This window comes from Culex pipiens, chromosome 1 (genome assembly GCF_016801865.2).
Source record: "Culex pipiens pallens isolate TS chromosome 1, TS_CPP_V2, whole genome shotgun sequence".
Classification (NCBI taxonomy): domain Eukaryota; kingdom Metazoa; phylum Arthropoda; class Insecta; order Diptera; family Culicidae; genus Culex; species Culex pipiens.
This window is the reverse complement of record NC_068937.1, coordinates 75379997-75399808: the sequence shown is the minus strand read 5'-3', so window position 1 is coordinate 75399808 and position 19812 is coordinate 75379997. Positions and strand designations below refer to the sequence as shown.

At 39.0% G+C, this 19812-nt stretch overlaps 1 protein-coding gene across 1 annotated transcript; it reads left to right on the top strand.

Annotated features, from left to right (window-relative positions):
• Nucleotides 1–408: 408 nt before the first annotated feature.
• On the top strand, nucleotides 409–19043 carry LOC120425703 (neuroendocrine convertase 2). Its single transcript, XM_039590294.2, has 11 exons — nucleotides 409–1196; nucleotides 10131–10235; nucleotides 10304–10556; nucleotides 10616–10653; nucleotides 14280–14356; nucleotides 14651–15128; nucleotides 15189–15289; nucleotides 15689–15922; nucleotides 15983–16147; nucleotides 16204–16321; nucleotides 16386–19043. The coding sequence occupies exons 1-11, from the start codon at nucleotides 993–995 to the stop codon at nucleotides 16545–16547; spliced, it is 1935 nt and encodes a 644-aa protein (XP_039446228.1). The 5' UTR covers nucleotides 409–992; the 3' UTR covers nucleotides 16548–19043.
• The last annotated feature ends 769 nt before the right edge of the window (nucleotides 19044–19812 follow it).

Below are 19812 nucleotides of genomic sequence, written 5' to 3'. Positions count from 1 at the left end.
GTTTGTTTGTTTGTGGTAGTGTAATGTCTTCTTAACACCTTCCAAATGCCTATGCGAGTTATTGGCATATATATAATGCAAAATCTAAAATACATGGAAACAACTCAATTTGTAAGAAGCGGTCGCTTGATCCCGTTTGGTTGGTTGCACACAACAACACAACAGAAACATAAGCTGGCGTAACCCTATTTAAATATTGATACGTTATGTAAAGCTTGCAAAGCTTCAGATAGCGACGAGCGAAAGCTTTTTGTGCCACTACTCTGTATGGTTAGCTTTTTTTGGTTTTCCAGCGTTATCGCAAGCTCGATTTTCCACGAGCATTAGCATCGCTGATAACCAGCTCCGATTTTCCGATGTTTGACACGTTTGTTCGCCGAATACACTATGTATACATAGTGTAGATTACAGGAGCAAATCGTTCATTCACTATACTTATTCGTAGCAAGAAACAACTGTTTGGTCCATGGAGTGTAGAAAGAGTGGATAAATCTAAGGTTGAAAAGTATTCCCAAAAGTGCTGGAGTGAAAATAGTAGGAATTTTAGCAAATTGCTACAATCTGCTTAGCGACGTACGATTTTGTAAGGAAACTGCGAGAAAAATTTGGTTTGCGAGGCTCCGTGGTGAAAAATGGATAGAGCCTTCGGTACAATATGGTTTCAGTGAAAGTGCTAATTTCAAGAATCGGTGTACCCAGATTCCACATGGATTTATATCCGTGCCAAAAAAGCGTTCAAACGCGAGGCTTAGTGTGAATTTCGGTGTTTTTGTTCCATGTTGAAAGATAGCTAAACATATTTTATTGATTTTTGAACCTGAATTTGCCACGCATACACACGTATACTGGGTTGATTTGCGTCAAAAAAGCTTTGTGTTCGTCGCGTTGCCAATCTCCAGCAGTAGCAACAACAGGAGCATTACACATATATACAACATAAAACACCCCATAAAAATAGGATTCAGCGAAATAATCTGAACTAGTACTGTGTCATGATGGTCGCGAGTAGTCCTGCTGTAGTAGTTCTTCTGGGCTGCTACTGTCTGGTAGTAGCGACGACCAGTGGCAGCAAATTGGCCACCGGAGGAACTGGCAATGTGTTCACCAGCTCCTTCCTGGTGAAATTTAAGCGCAGCGTGGAGCCGCAGCAAGCGCACCAAATTGCCGAACGGAACGGATTCATTAACCTTGGCGTGGTGAGTGTGTGTTTTGTTGTCTCATCATATGACGATATCCTTTAAATTACGTATGCATGTAAGCTGCCGAAAGTGTTTAGTTGACGTGGAGGAACATATGGTATTATGTGGGGGACTTAATATTGCTGTCAATACAATTAGTTTTAAATCTTATTTTTTCCCCCGCATTTAAAAAGGCTTAAACTACACATTTTATATGACTAGACAAAAAAGCTCCCAATTTATATTAAAAAAAGGCAATTATGTGAGTCTTTTATAAAATTAGGAAGGCAAAATCGAGTTTTCGTGTCGAACTTTTTATCTATCAAATTTATAAAAATCGATTTGTAATTTGTTGATTTATTGGGTACGATAACACTTTTGTTCCGGTCAAGGAAGACACAAAGGATCCAACATAAACTTGACAAAGTACTCTGACTCTAAGGCTCACAAAATTAGTTTTGAATGATTCTTTCAAATGCATGCATGCAAATGGTGAGGCACCTACAGGCCCGTAGCCAGGGATGGAAGAGAGAGAAGGGGAATTTTCTATTCGGAACTAGGGACCTAGGCTCTCTTTTCGGAACTAATTCGGTTCGATCCGGGACCGGGTTGTCTTCGCGGAGGTCACTTTTCAGATGGTAAAATAGAGGACAACAATATCTTTTTTTTTTGTTCTCAAAACTTATTTCTATTAGGTCTTGCGACTACATTTGGACCGCGGATTAATCATCAACTAAAATATAGAGTACTTGTTCGGTAACTGGGCTGAGAACGTAGCCCAGTCACCGCCCAGTCAAATCAATCCGAATTCTGAAACGGAATCTAATTAGAATCGTATACAAATTCCGTTTCAAACGCAACAACCGGTTCGAACACGGAACCGGTTGTTGCGTTTGAAACGGAATTTGTATACGATTCTAATTAGATTCCGTTTCAGAATTCGGATTGATTTGACTGGGATGGCTCGAGCCAAAATTCTCAGTGGGGAGGAGCAGTTGGGAGCATTCGAAAATCACGTTACGCATTCTGTCTTTTCAGCACCCGGATTTTAATTCAAATATTTATTATTTACTGCTGTGTGTTTCTTTTTTTGCGAGTCCATGCCATATCCAGGTTTTTAAGCGAAAATGGCGTTCGAAAGGTGAACGCCCGAAATGTCAAAATCACGCAGTGGTACCAACATTACGAAAAAAGGGTGCCATGGCATGACAGCCACATTTTTTTCTAATGTTGGTGCTTCTGCGCGATTTTGACATTTCGGACGTTCACCATTCGAACGCCATCTTCGCTTAAAAACCTCGATAACTTGAGACCCTTCCAACCAGCCCGGGAGCATGTTGACAGCTTTCATATAAACTGAGCGTACCTTGTTTTGTGGGCCCAGTGGGCCTACACTGAAAATACGCCACCCATTTTTTCCAAGTGCCCAAACACTTGAATGATTCAATTAAGCCGCATCTTAGATCTAATTTGTTTGTGTTTCAATTTCAATCCAATCCATTATTAAATTCAAGTGTTTTGGCGATTGACTTTTTGGTATTTTTTGACACCTTATTTTCATTCGGGTGGCTCAAAAATTACAAGTGTTTTGCTCATGAATTTGCCCCACTGTGTTGAACTATTCAAAGTGATGAGGAAAACACTTGAAATTGATCTTGTTTTGATTTGAAATGCAGGTTCGCGACAGCTTCATGAGACTTTGCTTTGTTTCCTCATTTGAAAGTTTTGGCCGTCCGGTGTGTTCGTTTTTCGCAGACCGCGTGAGTTCGCTGCCGCCATGTTCCAGTCCAGTAAATTGCCTGCCCGGATTGTGACCGTGAAGATGAGCATCGCCACAAGACTGCGTCCTCGGGCTCGGGCTCCGTATGGCCAGCGGAAGGGCTTGGTCTCCCGGATTCCCGGATAGAAGCCAACTCTTGTGATAAAGTTCCTTTCCGGACTATTTGGTGAGTGGAGAGAGAATTTTTGTTGTGGGGTTTTGTTTTGATTTTTGGATTTATTTTGTATGATTCACAGGAAGGATGCGAGAGAGCTGCAGATGCCGTACCAGGAAGCGGTGCCAGTGAGAAGCAAGATTCGGATGCAGGGGCCAAGCTATGCGTCATTCGGATGGGCAAGGCACAGTTTGAGTCGATGGAACCACCGCGGTTCTACCAAAGAGAATTCCGCATCAACAAGAAGATTCTCAAGTGGCCTCCATCTCCGCCGGCACCGGTGCTTCACTCGCCGACGCTGAGGAACCTCCCAGGAAGCAGTGGTAGTGTCGGGACAACCGGATGAAAAAAATTACAAAATTTTTACACACCAAGTTGTTCTTGAAGTTAGAAAATAAAAGCAGCCAAAAAAATTAATTGCGCAACATCTTCTTAATTAAAAAAAAATCGAAATCCATTTCTTTTACATGCAAACATGCATTGATTATAGAAAGAAAAGCTATTTAAAACCAATAAATATAATATTGTATTTCATGTGACGCAACACGTCAAATTCAAGTGTTTTGCTATTGAATTGACAGTATATTTTGGTGCCCAAAATTCAAGTGTTTTGCGATTGATATTTGAGTGCTCTGTACAGCAGGGTCAGATCATGTGTAGAACACTTCGATAAACCGTGGGATTTTTGCTCAGTGTAAGATGGCGGCCTTCGATATTATCTAGCCAAACTTTTGAAAATGGCGAATACACGCAGAAAAAAGAATTATCAATTCGATAAATAAAATTATCCTGTCAATTTGACAACCGAAATTTATCATTTTGACAAAATGTATTTATTATCATTTTGATAAATGTCATAAATAAACGTCACTTGCAAAATTTATCTAATCGATAAAAATATTGATCGTTTTGATAAATATTTTTATCAAAACTATAAAGTGTTTTTATCGAAATAAAAAATATATTCATCAACATTTTCTGTATGTTTCTTTTTTCTTTTTTCTTTAATTTCAAATGAAACAAAAGCAAAATACTTATAGATAATTGTTTTTTTCTCATAAATGTGCGAATTTATCCTTTTCCGACGCTGGTTCTGCTCAGCTTTCTGACGCATTCTGGCTCTCCTTGCTATCTACGGTGAGACTCAATTTCCAAATATGCATTAATCACGTCGTTGATCTACTGGGTTACTTACTGGGCAATGTGATCGGAGAATGAGCGAACGGATGCTGCCTCGATGATGAATCAATCGCCTCGGAACTCTGCTCGACCAACAACTCCGACACAGTGTGAGCAATGTTGTTTTGCGAAGGCAACTCTTCGCAAGCATCCTAGCACATCTCAAGGTCAAATCCATCCAGTAAGCAGTCTGACGGCGTCCAAATACCTGGTTCAATGCAAAATTCGGGGAGTTAGCACAATCAAAAAAATCAAACCATCCACATTAACGACCCCCGGGTCTTTTGTGGTCTCTATTGCAAGTTTCTGCTCGAACCTAGGAGTCCGAAGGCTTGAATGGGGAGAGCACCCAAACCTCTTTTTACTCCAAGGAACCTTCCACCCCAGTGTTTGAACTGACGACCTTTGGATTGCGAGTCCAAGTAGTAGGCTTGGTTTGGTGTGTTGTTTGTACTTATGGCATGGAGACGACTCCTATACCTGGAATGACTTAACGGCCTAACAACCAAGGCCGGTACCGATATTTTACTTCCTCATCCGATGGAAGGTTGGAGCAGATGGGAATCGAACCCAGAATCATCAAAAAACAATCAAAAGGTACCCTTAATTTAAAAACAATACTTGCTCCCTCTTCTATAAGCAACAGTATTTTGCTGCTATTTCTCCGGGTCGGAAATGGTTATGCCGGAAAAGCAGCCGATTTCTCCAGCTTTGATCACGCACTTTGTCGCCGTTCCCGGAGGTTTGGAAGATGCAGTTTTCCACGGGAAACACGCGGGACAGAAGTCGCTGCAGCATTTCCGGCCTCCTAAACTTCTTTTGAACATGATTATTTGTTAAGCTTCTTCCAGCACGTCGCTAAATAATTGTTTATGCTTTGATTGAAGGAAAAAACGTGCATGCCAAAAATTGCGTGAAAATTTTATTTATCAAAACAATAAAAATTATCAAAACAATTAAAATTATTATCGTTTTGATGGTTAAAATTTATCAAAACGATAAATCAACGTTATCAAAACAATAACTTTAAACTAGTGATGTTGATAATGTTATTTATCAATTTGATAACCCTTAATTTTTCTGCGTGTAGTTTAAATAAATATAGTTTTTGCCTTGTTTTGATTTAAAACGACAAAATAAGCATTCTGGAATCATTTTCTTTGAAAACTTGTTTAGAGATACGCCACGTTCAAATATTAGTCTAGAACAGTTGAAGTGAGCGTGCCACAAAAGCCGTCACGAAAAAAATGTTTCCGACGAGGCCCACTTGCCATCTGTCGGTGAATACACGCAACTCACGAGAACTGTCATCTTAGGGTCCGGTTGCTTCCAACCCTCCCAATTGGGTATTAAAGCCCTATGTCAATTTTTATGTACAACGGTAAAAAACACGATTAAAAACCATTTCTGATCACTTTTTTTCATTTTAATGCAAATTTTTTTTTTGACAAGACAACATTTTTCCGATGGATCAACTATGGTCCCCTTGGAACGAGCTGTCAAGTAGGAGCTTTTCTGTCAAGAAGGACCGTGAGGTTAATTTTTCAAAATTGATTTAAAAATCCATTTTAAACTCTTTGTGGTCGTACAAAGGGTCATTGTACTCAGAAAAATAAGCTTTATCGCTGTAAACAATAATATCAGCAATCTAAGTATCATTTTAGGACCCAATTGATGACGTTTTGTACTAACCAACATAGAACATAGGATCAGTTTCATGGATTGATCGTCAATATTCTACTGAATACTTTTTTCGGTGTCAAACTGAGATTCTCTATCCATAATTGAGAAACTTGGGTACGAATACAATTTTGACTAAGGTACTCAATTTTAAATGTAGGCAACAGAAAATTCTAATAAAGTCAAATTTTCGAAATTGTTGATACCAGGTACTGATTTTTGAAGCGACGATGCCCACGAAGTACGTAGCAGAGAAAGTGAAATAAACGGACGCGTATGTAGATTGCAGCAAATTTTGATAAAACGTAAATGTTCAAAAAGGCATATCTCCGAAAACGCAAAAAATCCCAAATTGGAAATTTCACTCGTGTTAGATTATGATCCAATCTTTCAATTGATTTTAGTTTCATGTTCAGCATCGCTTAGCAAAAAAGTACTCGATTAACAATCCCAAAAAATAACAAGTTAAAAAAATGCTCCAGTAATTCAATGAAAACTTCAGTTTTTGGTTTGGAAACAACACTATATCTATCTAATAGTTTCATAGCTTATCTCATTACCTTTCCAACGATGTATAATTGTTCTAATAAAATATTAAAAAAGGGTTGAGCTATGTTTAAAAATGTTTAGTTTTGAAAAAAAAAATTCAGAGAACGTCACTTTTTTTTTAAACTTGGCCACCCAATGTACTATAGTGTGGCCCCGGTGCCGGGTCGAAGGCGATTCTTCGATGTTACGTCCAGGACTGCGCCCGGAATCGGAGGAAACTCCGCCGGCGTGAACACCGGACCTGCTGGACTCTGCTTCTCCGCCTTCCGTGTGGGCGGGTTCGATTTCGACGCCTGCTGGCGCCTCCAGATGAAGTCTGGAGGCGCTTGGGGCAGCTGCGGTCCGTGGCTTCGTGGGCTCCAGAGCAGTTGGTACCCCGCTTCGGCTCGGCTTCAAGGACTTTGCACTCGTCCGTCTTGTGGGGAGTTGTTGTTGCACCTTCTCTTGAAGGTGACAGTTCCTGGTTCAGCTGCTTCAGGTTGGTGTACCCCTTGGGTAATGTAACAATGCATGGGGTTTCCTCTGAGGAGGTGAACTCTCCCTTTCTATTGATGGCGAGCACCTTCACAGCATCCAGGTTGTACGATTCCTTGAGGTTTTTCTTGACGTATTCGGGTGAAGCCGGTGGAAGTTCTCTCACAACGACGCGGAGTTGCCGCTCGCTTCGTTTCTCGTGGGTATAGAACTCCACTTTGTTCTCAATCAAGTGGACCCGAGCGGTTTCAAAACGCTCCTCGGAGATACACAGCAATTTGATCCCAAACGGAGTCCGCTTGTAACTAAGCTTGGTTGTGCTCGACGACATTACACTCCTAAGCTTGGCGTAGCTCGTATTCTTTACTACCAGAGGTAGTGGTTTCTTGGCCACTGGAACCACTGGTACCGTTGGAACGTCTCTTTTCCCGGCTTGTTTACCATTGTTGTTGTTCTCCACCAGCGGGATGAACTTGTTGTTGAGAAGATGCTCTTGGCCATTTCCGACAACGGCTCCGTCGCTGATGTTCTTCCGCTTTCGCGTTCCGTTTACGGTACTAAACTCGTCCCCATCTGAAGATTCTCCCACCTCCATCCGTAAGCACTTTGCCGCGCAACGAAAACCAAAACACGTCTACTTCTGTCAAGCTGAAGAACGAGACTGACAACACTATCTTTTTTGCCTTCCTCACCTCGCTGAGGCAAGGCTATAAAATCACTCGAAAAATGAACTTCTTAAATACAACTCCTAGATATACCTTCACGTATACCTATCGACTCAGAATTCAAATTCTGAACAAATGTCTGTGGGGATGTGTGTAGACATGATTTTTTTTCCACACGATTATCTCAGAACTGGCTGAACCGATTTTGGCTGGATCCGCCTTATTCTGTTCGTTTTGGGGTCCCCTAAGACCCTATTAAATTTTATTCTGTTTAATGAAGTACTTTTAAAGTTATGCCAAGAAAAAGTTTTTTTGAAGCTACAAAAAAGGGTGATTTTTGCATAACCTCAAAGGCCGGATCTTTTTGCTTACGCGCGAGAGTCGCGCAGCATGCGTAGGAATTTTGGTTTGACCATGCGGGGGATTGGCAGCCACACCCCCTTGCATGCGTATCGCCCGGTTGCCACATTGCTTAAGCAGTGTCTGCGTCTCTTCTGGAAAAAATCTGTATTAATTATGTTGCTGCATCATTTTGTCTCGACAAAGATTTACACGAACTTTTTTCTGAAATATATAACTCATGGGACTTTTCTCCTTTATTTTGGAGAGTTGGTGAAAAAAAGAATTGAAAATTGCTGTTCAAGTAAAACCAATAATTATAAAAAATAAATGAAAAAAATAAAAACAAAACTCTTAAATTAATTTGTAAATACAACCTAAAATACAACATGAATGCGAGGAAGGCACCAACCACCTTAAGGTGGATTAAGTTTTTTTTGATAAAATTGAACTGAAAAATCACAGATTGTGATTGAACACAAAATTATTTCTTTTTTGAATAAAGCTAGTTCCCGTCCACCCTGGGGTAATCCGAAGATCTTTGGATAGCGAGTCCCGACCAGCCAATCAGCGACTCTATTTGGTCTGGTACATTTTTGTCTGTACTAACTCCAAGGAGACTCTTACACCTATAATTACAATGTAAAGACCTGACCCCCTGGTACCGCCTGTGGATATGATTAAGGTTGTTTAAAGTAGTAGCCCAAAGTTTTCGAGGTGCTTATCCACGAGGGAATGTACTCTGCCGCCCAGGTAGTAATTTCCGAGTTCCAGCACGGTTTTGTCGAAAAACGGTCCACGGTATCCAACCTGATGGCGTACGTCAGCGCACTGAATGAAAACCTCGAAAAGTTCAAGCAAACTGACGCGATCTACTTCGACTTCGCCAAAGCGTTCGACAAGGTACCCCACACGCTTATTATCGCTAAGTTAGACTGGCTGGGGTTCCCAAGGTGGCTGACAGCATGGATCCGTTCGTACCTTTCGGGGCGGTTTGGCTACGTCCGTCTCGGTGGCGTCCAATCGAGGAATTTCCCGATTCCATCTGGAGTCCCCCAAGGAAGCCATCTGGGACCACTGATCTTCATTCTCTTCGTCAACGACATCTGCCAAAGGTTGCAGTCTCAAAAACTGCTGTATGCTGATGACTTGAAGATCTTCCGTACCGTGGCGTCCACCATTGATTGCGTCGCTCTTCAACAGGACATCGACGCGATTCAGGAGTGGTGTAATCTCAACGGAATGAAGGTGAACCCCAGCAAATGTAAAAGCATCAGCTTCACCAGATCACCCGCTCCAATTCGGTACGATTACACCTTCGACCGCCACGAAATGGACCGCGTCTGCTCAATCAGGGATCTCGGTCTGCTGATCGACCGCAAGCTGAGCTTCTCGGAGCATGTCTCTTCCACAACAGCTAAAGCGTTCGCGTTGCTTGGATTTCTGCGTCGCAACACTGCTGAGTTCGAGAACATCAACGTGATCGCTTGGAGAAAGTTCAGCGCCGTTTCACTCTTTATGCCCTTCGCCGTCTGCCTTGGAGGAACGGCGTTTGGCGGTCGAGCTACAGCGACAGATGCACATTGCTGGAAATGGTGTCACTAGAAAAGTGGCGAACCTTTCTTCAACGGATGTTCGTCTTCGATGTTCTGACCGGTCGCATCGATTGCCCGCAACTCCGAGAAGAAATCACGGTGCATAGACCAACGCGGACGCTGAGGAACCAGCCCCTTCTGAGGATTCCCTTCCATCGTACTCTATATGGATACAACCGACCAATTGACCGCTGCTGCCGAATGTTCAACTCCGTATCTGACGAGTACGAGCCTAGCATGACCAGAGAACGTTTCAAACGAAAAATTCTAGCTCTTTGATTTTTATGTTTTTTGACTGTTTAATTCTATGTTAGTTTTTAAGATATTCAGTCTGTGCGAAGACGGTGAACAATAAACCTTAAACCTATATAAATATTTTTGTGTTACATATTTTGAAAATGTATCGACTGAGTCGTAAAGTCGAAAACTTTATAAAAGTTCTAAGTTTATTATTACACAGACTGTGATTTTAGGTACTTTTAATTCAAACCAAGCCTTGCTTGTAACGTTTAATTCCCGTTTCATTACTTTTGACAGCTTCCCGGAAGTGCTGGCCATGAGTTTCATTTCCGCCACACTGCCCTGCATTCTCGAACCCGTCGAAGCATAGCGCATACGCGCGTCTTGAAAAGGGAATCTCTGGTATGAATGGATTATTTGTGCACCGACAACGGAACAAAAAATAAATGCAAATTCTTGTGCATTTTTAGGTGCACACCGCTGTGCAGCAAGTTGGTTTCAAGCGAGTAAAGCGCGGCATGCGTCCCGCCATTCCGGCTGCCACTCCCGATAAGTCGGATCCTAACGTTGGCAAAGCTCCAACAGATCCTTACTTCCCGCTGCAGTGGTACCTTAGGAATACGGGACAGAATGGTGGAAAGCCGCGGTTGGATTTGAATGTGCAAGCCGCATGGGATCAGGGTATCACCGGGAAAAACGTAACTACGGCCATCATGGACGACGGTATGATTTGGAATTGATAGTAACTTTTCGAAATCAGAATTAATATTTTATAATTACAGGCGTTGACTACATGCACCCGGATCTTAAATTCAATTATGTATGTGTAATATCTAATATGTGGCATTCGGGTGTAATATCAAAATCGATTTTCCAGCACAGCAATTTTTCAACTCCTTTTGGGGTCCTAAACAACTCCCCAAAGTTTGGGAACGAATGGTTCAGTCCTCACTTTGCGCAAAGCGATTCTATTTTCCATATAAATTTGTATGGGAAAACCATTTTTTTGGATTTTGATATTTATAAAATCCACGTTTCAAGCTGTACTAAAACCGGATTCATATTCGGATGCTCTGAAAGGTGCTCTACAACTTTCCCGAAATGAGTTTGGTGCTAGCTTGTCCCTGAAAGAAGATACAGCGTCCTCAAAACTCGTCTAAAACGTGATTTTCGAGCAAAAAAACACGATTTAGACGAGTTTTGAACACGCTGTATCTTTTTTTAGGAGCAAGTTAACACCATACTCTCTTCGGGAAAGTTGTAGAGCACCTTTCAGAGCATCCGAATATGAATCCGGTTTTAGTACAGCGTGAAACGTGGATTTTATAAATATCAAAATCCAAAAAAAAAAGGTTTTTCTCATACAAATTTATATGGAAAATTGAATCGCTTTGCGCAAAGTGAGGACTAAACCAATCGTTCCCAAACTTTGGGTAGTTGTTTAGGACTCCAAAAGGAACCGAAAAATTGCTGTGCTCGCTAAGTTTGGACAACTTTATTTTTTTCCATACAACCATATTACACCCTAATGTGGCATCAATAAAAAAATCCTATATATATATATATATATATATATATATATATATATATATATATATATATATATATATATATATATATATATATATATATATATCTATATATATATATATATATATATATATATATATATATATATATATATATATATATATATATATATATATATATATATATATACAGCAATTCCCCACGAAAACAGCATGGAAAAAAACAAAAGTCCTCGGATCGGGCTCAAAATTTTTCTGGGGGTTCCCTGGCCGAAATAATTAGACCCGTATTTTTTTGTTTGGCCATTAGGGTGACCTACGCCGTGTTAGGGTGGTCTGAAAAATGGCCATTTTCGTCGATTTTCGCAAAAACCACTTTTTTCGAAAAATCATAACTCCTCGCCATTTTAACCGATTTCAATTGTCTTATACGCAAATGAAAGGTGATAAGTTGGCCTTTCAAAGAAAAATAGTAAGAAGTTTCAAAAATCTAGCCTAACATATGAAAAGGGCGTATGAAACTTTAAAATGCCGTTTTGACGGTGTCTGGACCAAAGAGCCTATGTCTGGAAATATTTTTATCGGATTCCCCGGACATTTTTACATAACATACTAAAAAATGGGAGGAGTTCATTAACAGGATTCCGAGATATGATTTTTTGAAAATAAAATCCGTGTTTTTCGACGCGCCGCGCGCAAAAACCGGAAAATGACAAAATTGGCAAAAAATCAACTTTTTTCACTAAAACTGCGATAACTTAAAAATTTCAGCGATGACCTATAGATGTTATGGTACCAAAATTTTCGTAATTAAAAGACGCAACTTTTGGTACCCAGACATGTATAGGTCATCGCTGAAATTTTGAAGCTATCGCAGTTTTAGTGAAAAATGTTGATTTTTTGCCAATTTCGTCATTCTCCGGTTTTTGCGCGCGGCGCGTCAAAAAACACGGATTTTATTTTCAAAAAATCATATCTCGGAATACTGTTAATGAACTCCTCCCATTTTTTAGTATGTTATGTAAAAATGTCCGGGGAATCCGATAAAAATATTTCCAGACATAGGCTCTTTGGTCCAGACACCGTCAAAACGGCATTTTAAAGTTTCATACGCCCTTTTCATATGTTAGGCTAAATTTTTGAAACTTCTTACTATTTTTCTTTGAAAGGCCAACTTATCACCTTTCATTTGCGTATAAGATAATTGAAATCGGTTGAAATGGCGAGGAGTAATGATTTTTCGAAAAAAGTGGTTTTTGCAAAAATCGACGAAAATGGCCATTTTTCAGACCACCCTAACACGCCGTAGGTCACCCTAATGGCCAAACAAAAAAATACGGGTCTAATTATTTCGGCCAGGGAACCCCCAGAAAAATTTTGAGCCCGATCCGAGCACTTTTGTTTTTTTCCATGCTGTTTTCGTGGGGAATTGCTGTATATATCTCGAGTTTTTTTTGAAAAGGTCCTATAAACAAAATTTCCAATTTTTGCTTTTTGGGTGTTTTTGAAACCGCCTTGAGTCAGGGGTATTCAAAAACACCCAAAAAGCAAAAATTGGAAATTTTGTTTATAGGACCTTTTCAAAAAAAACTCGAGATATATATATATATATATACAGCATTTTTTTATATATATATACAGCAATTCCCCACGAAAACAGCATGGAAAAAAACAAAAGTGCTCGGATCGGGCTCAAAATTTTTCTGGGGGTTCCCTGGCCGAAATAACTAGACCCGTATTTTTTTGTTTGGCCATTAGGGTGACCTACGCCGTGTTAGGGTGGTCTGAAAAATTGCCATTTTCGTCGATTTTCGCAAAAACCACTTTTTTCGAAAAATCATAACTCCTTGCCATTTTAACCGATTTCAATTGTCTTATACGCAAATGAAAGGTGATAAGTTGGCCTTTCAAAGAAAAATAATAAGAAGTTTCAAAAATTTAGCCTAACATATGAAAAGGGCGTATGAAACTTTAAAATGCCGTTTTGACGGTGTCTGGACCAAAGAGCCTATGTCTGGAAATATTTTTATCGGATTCCCCGGACATTTTTACATAACATACTAAAAAATGGGAGGAGTTCATTAACAGGATTCCGAGATATGTTTTTTTGAAAATAAAATCCGTGTTTTTCGACGCGCCGCGCGCAAAAACCGGAGAAAGACAAAATTGGCAAAAAATCAACTTTTTTCACTAAAACTGCGATAACTTTAAAATTTCAGCGATGACCTATAGATGTTTGGGTACCAAAATTTTCGTAATTAAAAGACGCAACTTTTGGTACCCAGACATGTATAGGTCATCACTGAAATTTTAAAGTTATCGCAGTTTTAGTGAAAAAAGTTGATTTTTTGCCAATTTTGTCTTTCTCCGGTTTTTGCGCGCGGCGCGTCGAAAAACACGGATTTTATTTTCAAAAAATCATATCTCGGAATCCTGTTAATGAACTCCTCCCATTTTTTAGTATGTTATGTAAAAATGTCCGGGGAATCCGATAAAAATATTTCCAGACATAGGCTCTTTGGTCCAGACACCGTCAAAACGGCATTTTAAAGTTTCATACGCCCTTTTCATATGTTAGGCAAGACTTTTGAAACTTCTTATTATTTTTCAATGAAAGGTCAACTTATCACCTTTTATTTGCGTATAAGACAATTGAAATCGGTTAAAATGGCGAGGAGTTATGATATTTCGAAAAAAGTGGTTTTTGCGAAAATCGACGAAAATGGCCATTTTTCAGACCACCCTAACACGGCGTAGGTCACCCTAATGGCCAAACAAAAAAATACGGGTCTAATTATTTCGGCCAGGGAACCCCCAGAAAAATTTTGAGCCCGATCCGAGCACTTTTGTTTTTTTCCATGCTGTTTTCGTGGGGAATTGCTGTATATATATATATTTTAATATATTTTAATTCCAGAACGCGGAAGCTAGCTATGACTTTAGCAGTAATGATGCGTATCCATATCCACGTTACACAGATGACTGGTTTAATAGGTAATTGTGACGATATGCTATAAATCAGTCTCAGACATACATACCAAACAGAATCCATTCGAGAGAAAAAAGCTTTTAGGCTGAGAGTAAAGAGACATAGTGTGATATATTCGTCACAAGCCCTCAGAACTTTCCATCACCCTTCTTAAATGCTACAATATTTGTGGATGACTGTATTGCATGTATTCTCTCCATTATACTCCCAGAAAAATCTGAGGCCTTTTTCTCTCGGCTGTTTGCTGTGGGTTTGGGATTTCAATCGTTATCTAACATATCTGAATGCCATCATTTAAGCCACGGTACTCGATGCGCTGGGGAAGTAGCGGCGGCTCGTGATAATGGCATTTGTGGTGTTGGCGTCGCTTATGATTCAAAGATTGCCGGAATCAGAATGCTGGATCAACCCTACATGACGGATCTTATCGAGGCAAACTCGATGGGCCACGAACCCCATAAAATCCACATATACAGTGCTTCGTGGGGTCCAACAGACGACGGCAAGACGGTTGATGGGCCACGTAACGCGACCATGCGAGCCATAGTTCAAGGAGTAAACGAAGGGCGCAACGGTTTGGGCAACATTTACGTTTGGGCGTCGGGTGATGGCGGAGAGGAGGACGATTGTAATTGCGATGGCTATGCTGCTTCCATGTGGACGATTTCGATCAACAGTGCGATCAACGACGGTCAAAACGCCCATTACGACGAGAGCTGTAGTTCTACATTGGCCAGTACGTTTAGTAACGGAGCAAAGGATCCAAACACTGGAGTGGTAGGTTCCTGAGCGTTAGCAAACGTAGTGTTGTTTTATTTCAGATTATTTTCGTTGCAGGCCACGACCGACCTGTATGGAAAGTGCACAACTACCCATTCTGGGACGAGTGCTGCTGCACCGGAAGCTGCAGGAGTATTTGCTCTTGCATTGGAAGCTAAGTAAGTAATTTACATACACGCAGGCTGTATTTCACGCAATTGAAGTTTGTAAAGATGTTAAAGTAGGACTTATAGTAGGGAACTACTGAAGTTCCGGAACATGATCTTGTAGTTTTGATGAATCAAAGTAATAGAGAAGTACTCAATGTTAGTAGGTGTAGTCGGAACTCTTTGAGGACTAGTAGTTGTTGTCGGAAGCGACAAACCCCAAGAAACTCGAGTCAAAATTGGAGGTTTTGAGTCAGAGTTCAAGCTTTTAAAAGTAATCATGTATAAATAACAGTTTGAGAGAGCTGAAGCTTATTTTGAAATGCCGGAGTCGGGAATAAAAATAGGAATGAGCAAGAATTGGATATCGAATTTGGTAAAGATAAACTAACGGTTATTATAATTTTCTAGCCCCTCGCTTACATGGCGAGACATTCAACACCTTACGGTGCTGACGTCCAAGAGGAACTCCTTGTTTGACGCGAAAAATCGTTTCCACTGGACAATGAATGGTGTTGGACTTGAGTTTAACCATTTGTTCGGCTTCGGAGTCCTTGACGCGGGTGCCATGGTATCTCTGGCCAAGAAGTGGCGTACGGTTCCTCCACGTTATCATTGCGAAGCCGGGGCGATTTTGGAAGCACAGTATGCAAACCAGCTTGTTTAGACTGTTGATAAGTACTGACGTTGTGTGATTTATTGCAGCCAAATTCCATCAAAGGGGTCACTTTTGCTGAGCATCAAAACTGATGCATGCAAAGGGACTGATACCGAGCTTCGGTATCTGGAACATGTGCAAGCGGTTATAACAGCTAATGCAAGTAGACGCGGTGATTTGGAGTTGTTTGTCACTTCTCCGATGGGAACTAAGTAATTTGCTACTGTTTTATAGATTATGAGACTACATGTTCAGTATTTTTTTTCAGGTCCATGATACTAAGTCGTCGAGCCAACGATGACGATCATAGAGATGGATTTACAAAGTGGCCGTTTATGACCACACACACATGGGGCGAATACCCGGAGGGTACTTGGTTGCTTGAGGTACTTGGTTATAGTTAGAATCAAAGAATAATGTTTATTCTAACAAGCACCTTTGATATTACAGGCTACATTCAATTCAAAGGAACCGCGAACGGGATGGTTAAAAGAATTCTCACTAGTGCTGCACGGAACCAAAGACCCACCATACCGGATGCTCTCACCAGCTTCTCCTCACTCGAAACTGGCGATCGTCAAGAAAGCTCACGAAGATCAAGATAAAATGTAAATGCACTAGTTTTGGGTTACGCAAAACAATTGAAACACAGAACGCAATGCAATCCACGAACAAATTTGGTTTGAGCTTCACATGCTTCCGTGTCAATTTAAATCAATGACGGGTTGACGATAACAAAGGTTAATCTTGTTCCCAAAACGACATTTCGTCTAATACCAGACAATTGAGAAACATGGTGAGCTCAAACATTCCTACTAAATGAACAAAACAAAAGTTTTTAGAACATATTTATCGCAAAAATAGTTGATTCGTTATACTATCATTTGTAAAGTTATACTATCATTCTGAAGAATAGTACTTTACACGGAGAAAAAAGAGTTCCCAAAATCGTGAACAAACGTTCATGAAAATGGGAACCTCGAACAAAGTTTTCAAATCCCATGGTACGATTTTGAAAAACGTACCATGAAATTTGAACACTTTGTTGGTGGTTCCCATTTTCATGAACGCTTGTTCACGATTTTAGGAACTTTTTTTCTTCGTGTATCCAACATGATTGTTTTGATTATTTCTTATGTTTTAAAAATGAAGGCTGGAATTTGACCCTTTTTAACTTTTAATACTGTGAATGATAGAAACCTTTTATTATTTGTTTTGCATTTAAGTTAACTTTTTTTCTCGACAAACTATACAAAACAACAGTATTTGAACTATCCAGAAGTATTCAAAACTTCGTTAATCCTCCGTGGTTTATCGTCGAAATTTTGATATACATGACAGATGATTGGCATTACGATTCAGTGCAGCTATATTAATGTGCAGTATTTTTTTATGAGAGAGTATTTCTAGTTGGATTGCAATCTTCCTCCCGATAAAACAACTGTTTAAATTCTAAATAAGTTTTAGAAGTCTTGTTACTTTGAAGAACTATAAATTGCATGCTATAATTTTTACATGTGCACTGCCGTTCTAAGCATAATTGTCCCACGACATGTTTTGACGATTTTGACCTTTTGACATTTTTAAGTTTAGTTTGTCGTATACTTTTCGAACCCCTAACCCCCCCCCCCTATTACTTTGTTCGGAAACTCATCAAAAACTGTATAGCAAGAGGATTATAAAAAAGAGTGATAAACTATTAACTGGGGCGATTGGGGACATACAGGGCGAATAAGAACCCACGGGACAATTATGCGTAGAAACACAGAAATCGATCGACAAATTTCAATCGCGTTTTTCTCAGTTGCACTTTTTTGAACATGGGACAATTATGCGTAGAACGGCAGTGCACGTTCTTTAAATGCATTTTACTAAATGAGTTTATAATAATGAATAAATAATGAAAATTCAATATGTTTTAGAGAGGTCTAGAGAGATGGCTGTTAAGACGTATTCAAAGAAAGTTGATTTTAAACCTATAAAACAAGCAGATGCATTAAACGTGATTTTTCGTTCAATCAATTTATTAATGCAACACAACTTCTGATAAATATGTACTTTTATGTATCATTTTGAAGATGGGCTTTATCCAATTAGAAATACTAGTAGCAACATATATAAGACACTAGAAAAATAGCAGTCTAATGAAATTCATAACAAATGATAGTAATCTGTACTCGTGTTAAATCACATAAGCAATCAAATTCAGATTGATCAAATTTAGGGCTGAAAGCACAAACTTTCCTGTCAGCAAGCTTCCTTTGTTTATTGATGATTAAAGAAAGTTATTCTAGTCATTTTCAACTAGTCAAATCCATTGGTTGCCCAGCATCGTGGTATACCTTCTTACTTATTTCAACAACTGAACAAATTATTGAATAACTGTTATTTTGCGTTTTATTACATACTTGAATTATCTTAAAAGCATTTTTGGTGCAAGTTGTTTATATTTTACCTGATATTTATTTATGATTTATTTTTATCAAATTATGCCCAGTTTGTTTTACAGATGCACAATATCACAACAATTGTATAAAAAATAAGAACACAAAAAGAGGCTGGAAGGAGGAATAATTACCTAACTACTGTTGAGATTTCCTTGCAAAATAATTTGTTTTAAACGATTATTTAATCATTAGTTTTGTTTGAGCATTCAAGATTTTTCTAAAATGAAAATAAAATCATTCTCAATCTTTACTGAAATGTTAAAAGTATCGCTCAAACACAATTAACAGATGATTCTATATATTTCTAGAACTATTGAGATCTTCGCAGTATATGACAAACTATGTAGAAAAAAATAACATGTAGTAAAAAGCTTTTATAAACACACTCAAGGCAAAACTTTCTTCACAACTTGTGTTTTTGGGGGGCCAAACATTTGTTAGAATTTTTATTTGGTTTTATCTGAACAAATTCTTGAAGAATGACACGATAAATAAAAATAGTCATTATATTACACATATGATACACTGTTTTACCTAAGAAAAAATGAATAGCGTTAGATTATGTTGTTCAGAAACGAACAAAACTTGATGTAAATTTTATTATTACCAAGAAAAGTATAAAAGAATAATAACGAAGTAAATTATATTGATATGAAACATATTTAAATTGTTTAATTTCCATGAAGATTTTACAGGTAACCAAAATTCAGGCATGCTATTTTGGTTGGTTTGTCAATTAAAATATTAATACATATCTATCTTCTATATATATATATATATATATATATATATATATATATATATATATATATATATATATATATATATATATATATATATATAAATTCGACGGTTTTGTTCGAACGCGAATCAATTCAACACGGAACGTCGGATCGAGGCGCTTTTTGTTGCGTTAGATTCGTGTAAGCCCAAGGAAGGTTCTTACGCCAAAAAGATACAACTTTGGCCACTCTGGAACCGATTCCGGAAAATCTGCAGATTGTATGGGAAAAGTTACGTAAAACCAAATTTTGATCACAGGAGGCTGAATAAGCAAACAAGTGAAAAACGTCAACAAACGAAAAAAAGCAGAACGAAGTTTGTCGGGTAAGGCTTGTTGTTGTATAAATAAACCACCTTTACAGCTTAAATAGTTGCATTGAATTGATAAAATTTAACAAAAAAAAAAAAACACAATTTTGAATCGAGAAATTAAAAGTGCAACATGAAGTTAAACTTTCTGTCAAGCTGCTGTGTAGTTTACCATGACAGTTGTTTAACTCCATGTTACCGGCTCACATCTCTCTTTTTAATTTCTCGATAAAAATCCAGAAATCGTACCCACTGAGAAATTGAACGCCCTGGTCGACCTTACATCAGTCCTATTTTATTCAACCATCAGATTGATCGGGGCGTTACATCTTCAGAGT